We start from the raw sequence: 6,180 nt of genomic DNA, 5'->3' as shown, positions 1-6,180 counted from the left end.
TGTACTTACATATAATAAAAAAAAAAAATCTTAAAAACAAAATATACATTTTTATACTTTATTTTTAGGTTTATTTATTTTATGTGTATGAGTGTGTGCTTGCATGTAAATCTGTATACTGTGCCTGAAAGGTCTGAAGAGGGTATTGGATCCTTTGGAATTGGAGTTATGAATGATTTTGAGCCTGTTGAGGATGCTAGGAACTGATTATGGATCCTCTGCAATAACAACGAATGTTTTTAAACACTCAACCATCTTTTCAGCCTGTCTGTCTCAAGTTTAAAAAAAATGAAACATTAAGTGTAAAGAAAAGCCACCAGAGACCACTGCGCAGGCAGAGGGAAACCAGCTCCTGAAGCAGCCCCTTAGTGATGGTTCCTGGGTGCCCTGAGCCTGACAGGCTGGGAATCACTTACACAGGGATTTATTGCAGAAGGGATGATCCTCTGGCCATTGGAAGAATTGTTGTGTGCCTGTATATGTAATGTTTGTGAGCACACACTCCATGGTACACACACGTGCAGGCCGGAGTATGACTCAGGTCGTCAGGCTTGCGTGGAAGCATCTTTCCCTGCTGAGCATCTTGCTGGCCCTCCTCAGGTCTTAAGTGTCTTTCTTTGTATGCCTTATACATTTGAAGAGGCAATTAATTATGCAAAGTCTCCAAGTTTGTACATAGGATAAGTTATTGTTTGAGCCAACTGTCAATGAGGCAACTGAAATGATAGCATCTGGGCAAAGAACATTGTTGTATTCTGTTTGTGATTTATGCATCTCTTCATCAGTTTCTGAAGTAGTCCCAGTTCCTTCTAATGTTGGTCATAAGTGTAGTCTGCACTGAAGCCCTTGGTCATTTCTCATGTTCACATAAGTTTCTTCATTTTTGCTGAGTCTGATGAGACCCAGAAGCTCCTCTTGATATTAGCAGTTTGTTGACTATATCTTTTGCTGTGTTTCAGACTTTGTGTCCTTTCTTGCCTCCTGTGATAACTGGACATTAAAGTCTTGATTTTTTTTCCTTCCATCTTCTAACTGTTGGCATTATGGCTGCACACCACCATGACCACACCAGTTTTCCTTCTGAGATAGGTCTAGTTATGCTGCCTCGGCTGGTCTTGAACCTATGAGTTCAAATAATTCTTCCTGTTCCAGCCTCTTAAGTAGGCTCAGATTGTTGGCACATACTACCGTGGTTGGCTTGAATTAAATTTTTGGAAAAGATTTATTTATTTATGTACTTAATATATATGAGTGCTTACTCCATTTGTATGTATGCCTACATGTCAAAAGAGGACATAGGATCCCATTCCAGATGGTTGTGATCCACCATGTGGTTGCTGGGAATTGAACTCAGGACCTCTGGAAGAGCAATCAGTGCTCTTAACTGCTGAGCCATCTCTCCAGTCCCTTGAATTAATTTTTTAGAATTATGCTTATGAATTTATTTATTTGCACACTTGCAAACATGTGGAATAGTTGAGAAGTTGGTTCTGCCCTTCCACCCTGTGGGTCTTAAGTATTGAACTTTGGTTGTTAGGCAAGTGCTTTTATTCACTTGCTAACCTTTCAAAAATTTTTTATTAGATTTATTTATTTTTAATGCTATATGTGAGTGTTTTGTATGTGTATGGTTGATGCCCTTGGAAGTCAGAAGAAGAAGTCAGAAGGATGTGGAGTTATGGATAGTTGTGAACTGTCATGACAATGATAGGAATCCAACCTGGGTCCTCTGCAAGAGCCTCCAGTGCTCTTAGCCTCTGAGTTACTTTTCCAGCCCTATGTGCTTTGATGTATTTGTTTATTTTTTGTTTTCAAGACAGGGTTTCGGGGTTGATTTAGCTCAGTAGTAGAGCACTTGCCTAGCAAGCACAAGGCCCTGGGTTCAGTCCTCAGCTCCCCAAAAAAAAAAAAAAGACAAAATAACAAAAAGATCAAGACAGGGTTCTCTGTGTAGCCCTGGCTGTCCTGGAACTTGCTCTGTAGACCAGGCTGTCTTGGAACTCACAGAGATCCACCTGTTTTTGTCTCCCAAGTGCTGGGATTAAAGGTGTTTGCTACAACTACTTGTCTTGGATTTTTATATCCACTGTTTTTTTTTTTTTTTTTAAAGATTTACTTATTTATTATATATGTAAGTACACTGTAGCTGTCTTCAGACACTCCAGAAGAGGGCGTCAGATCTTGTTATTGGAAGAGCAATCAGGTGCTCTTACCTGCTGAGCCATCTCACCAGCCCTCTATATCCACTGTTTTGAAACTATGTTAGTTTTTCTTTTGCTTCTCTCCTTACCCCACACTGGGGAATTGAACCTAAGGTTTCATTCATGGTGCATAGACAGGACTTTAACACTAAGACACTATCTTTTTAATTTTTATAATAACACTTTAATAATTCACATATCATGTAGTTGATTCCTAAGTTGAACAAGTATCACCACTATAAGTTTTAAACCAGTTTCAATTGCCTCCCTCCACCCCAAATTATGTTCCTTCTGACTGCTGGGATTATAGACGTGTGTGTTGTTTATGTTCAGGATTGACCCAGGGCCTTGTGAAAGCTAAGCAAGCATTCTGTCAAATAGCACATTTCTAGCCTCTCCTCATCCTCTCTCTCTCCCTCTCTCCCTCTCCCCCCCCCTCTGTGAAACAGAGAGAGAGGGAGAGAGTATGTGGGGGGGGGGGGGAGAGGTGCCTGTGTATGTATTTGTGTGTAGGTGCATTGCCTGTAGAAGCCAAAGATCAACATTGAGTGTCTTCTATCAAATTCCACTGCATGTTTTTGAAGACAAGGTTTTTCACAGAACCGTGAAATTTGTCAGTTTGGCTAGACTAGCTGGTTCACAAGTCCCAGGATCTTCCTGTCTTTATCTTCCTAGTGCTGGAATTACAGGTATGCACCACTGTGCTAAACCTACATTTTTGTGGTTGTGCATGCGTGTATGTGTGTGTGTGTGTGTGTGTGTGTGCACGCATGCGTGTACATGTGAGTTGAGGCTAGGGGTTGATATCAAGTGTCTTGTTATTACTTTATTAATAAACTTAACTACATTTATTGATTTGTGTGTGTGTTTGTGCACATGCATGCCATGGTATATGTGTGGAGGTCAGAGGAATTGAAATTGCTTTAGTCTTTCCCGTTAAACTAAAAACCTTTTGAAGGTAAATTTCCAGGTCTTACTTTGAAAGTATAGGATACAGCTGGGCGTGGTGGCACATGCTTTTAATCCTAGCACTCGGGAGGCAGAGGCAGGCGGATTTCTGAGTTCGAGGCCAGCCTGGTCTACCAAGTGAGTTCCAGGACAGCCAGGGCTATACAGAGAAACCCTGTCTCGAAAAACCAAAAAAAAAAAAAAAANNAAAAANNAAAGTATAGGGTAGATGCTCACATGTTCAATTTGACTGAAATGTCTTATATTTTGTTTTAATTTTGAGACAGGTTCTTTTTTTTTTTTTTTTTTTTAAGATTTATTTACTTATTATATGTAAGTACACTGTAGCTGTCTTCAGACATTCCAGAAGAGGGAGTCAGATCTCGTTACGGATGGATGGTTGTGAGCCACCATGTGGTTGCTGGGATTTGAACTCTGGACCTTCGGAAGAACAGTCGGGTGCTCTTACCCATTGAGCCATCTCACTAGCCCTTGAGACAGGTTCTTTATGTTTCGTAGTCCTGGTTATCTTAGAACTCAGTGACTTGCTATGTATTTTAGACAAAGCTTTCCTTGCCTCTGCCTCCCAGTGCTGGTATTAAAGGTGTACATCACCACATCCAGTTGAAACATCTCATTTTGAAATTCCAATATTCTGAGTCCTTAATTTTACTCTTAAAAAAAAAAGATTTACTTGTTTTATGTATATGATTTTTTGTTTTTTTGTTTTGTTTTTGTTTTTGTTTTTTTTTTTTTTGAGACAGGGTTTCTCTGTATAGCCCTGGCTGTCCTGGAACTCACTTTTGTAGACCAGGCTGGCCTCGAACTCAGAAATCCGCCTGCCTCTGCCTTCCAAGTGCTGGGATTAAAGGCGTGTGCCACCATGCCCAGTGAGCAAATGCTCTTAACCTCCAAGCCATTTCTCTAGCCATGTGTTCATTTCCTTTATATAATGTAGATTATTTTTTCCTTCCTCCCTCTATCATAGTATGAAGGTTTCATCTTTCAATTCGTTTATGTCTAAAGGCTATTTTTTAGTGTAAGCATCACACTCCAGTCACGTTGTCAATTGGAGTTGGTACTGATGAACCCATCTAGCTTTGTTGGACTGCTCAGATGGCCACTGATGCTCAGATGGCACAGATGGCCTGTGGTGAATTGATACTATGCCTGTCCCCTCTTTAGTGTGCCTGCATCTTGTACTTTCTTAAACAAGTAAGGAAGTTCATGTGTAGTTATTAAACCATTAGGTTTCCCTCCTTCAAAATACTTCATTGTTCTGATCTTAAAGTTCCCATATGTACAAAGCTTCAAACATTTGTGTAGTACAAGAGTGAATTCCTATTGTGCTCTGCAGTTGTTCTAAAACATTTTACCCCAAGTAGTTCGACTTTGAAGTCTTTCCTTTAATCTTACAAGGCCTGCACTAGGGCAGTGTTAGGGTTGATTCACATTCTCCTTTGTGACATGATGCATGCAAGACGGGGAGACGTGTTACTTGGTTTGCTTTAATGTGTCATGTTTCTTTTCCCAGAACTTGATGGAGAGTTTGGATTCATTACTTTGTGCAGAAGGTTCTGAAAGTCTGAAGAGTTTATGTCTGAAACTTCTTCTTTGCTTGGTGACGGTAAGTGACCACCTATATGTTTGTCAAGTGTAGTCATTACAGCTGAATCAAGCCTAGTCGGATCTCCGTGGGTATTATAGCGTTCCTTTGGTCTGAATGTATAGAAGCATGTTAGTTGTATGTAGTTTTGCTATTTGGAAATGAATCTATGAAGCAGCTGCTGCAATATTTAGCCTGTAAGCTCTACGATACTTAACCACTTTATTTTTTATTTTACTTAAAAATTTAAAAAATTACTTTTATTTTGTGTATCCCCTTCCCCATACATATAGTCATGTTGGTCACAATTTTCAGGGGTTGTTTTTTTCCTTCTACCATGTGGGACCCGGGATGGAACTCAGGTTATTAGGCTTGGTGGCAAATGTCTTAACCTGTGGAACTGTCTCCCTGTTGACACATACCATGTTAGAAGGGCTGTTCTGGGAGAACTACCATCTTTAGATTGTCTGAGTGTTCCTTTTCTGTGTGTGTCTCTTGAAAATGGTTCTTGGGATAGTTTTGTTTGCTCTTGAACATTTCTGTTTCACTTAGATGCTGGGGCAGGAGTTACACATGAGATGATGTGTGCCTTTTACTGACCTTCAAAAGCTTTTTATTGCATTCAGGTTACAGATAATATCAGTCAGAACACTATCCTGGAATATGTAATGATCAACAGTATATTTGAAGCAATTTTACAGGTAGGTCAGCTTCTGGATGACTTTTCTCTTTTAGATAGTCTATCACTTAAAGTTTTCATCTGCCTTCCTGGGAACCCTCTGCCTCTTGTTTACAGATCCTGTCGCATCCCCCACGTCGTAGAGAGCATGGGTATGATGCTGTCGCCCTCTTGGCCTTGCTGGTAAACTACAGAAAATATGAGGTATGTGGCTTACAGTTGCTATTTTCCGTAATCATTTTGCTGGACTCGGACATTTCTAAAAGATCGCTTAATGTGGGAGACATGTTCTTGGCAAACTATATTTTTCTCTTTTCACTTAAAAAGTTTTATTTATTTTTATTTTATGTGTATGGGTATTTTGTTTGCATGTATGTCTGTGCACCATGTATGTGCCTGGTGCCCATGCAGGCCAGAAGAGGGCATCAGAGCCCCTTGAATTGGAATTGTACATAATTGTGCTGGGATGGAATCCACAGCCTCTGGAAGAGAAACCATTGCTCTTCACTGCTGAGTCCTCTCTCCAGCCTCTGCCCCCCCTTCACTGCTGAGTCCTCTCCCCAGCCTCTACCCACCCCTCCACCACTGAGTCCTCTTCCCAGCCTCTACCCACCCCTCCACCACTGAGTCCTCTCCCCAGCCTCTACCCACCCCTCCACCACTGAGTCCTCTCCCCAGCCTCTACCCACCCCTCCACTACTGAGTCCTCTCCCCAGCCTCTGCCCCCCCTTCACTGCTGAGTCCTC

General features: G+C 41.0%; 1 protein-coding gene across 1 annotated transcript in view; it reads left to right on the top strand.

The window, feature by feature from the left end:
• Positions 1–6,180, top strand: part of Armh3 (armadillo like helical domain containing 3) — a 186,721-nt gene that overhangs the window by 28,821 nt on the left and 151,720 nt on the right. The window contains exons 6-8 of the mRNA XM_021198223.2: positions 4,684–4,776; positions 5,382–5,456; positions 5,552–5,638. Of these exons, the coding sequence (XP_021053882.1) occupies positions 4,684–4,776; positions 5,382–5,456; positions 5,552–5,638 (255 nt within the window). The remainder of the gene's footprint in view (positions 1–4,683; positions 4,777–5,381; positions 5,457–5,551; positions 5,639–6,180) is intronic.

The sequence above is a fragment of the Mus pahari genome, chromosome 1, assembly GCF_900095145.1.
Source record: "Mus pahari chromosome 1, PAHARI_EIJ_v1.1, whole genome shotgun sequence".
NCBI lineage: Eukaryota > Metazoa > Chordata > Mammalia > Rodentia > Muridae > Mus > Mus pahari.
This window is presented reverse-complemented; position numbering and strand designations above follow the sequence as displayed.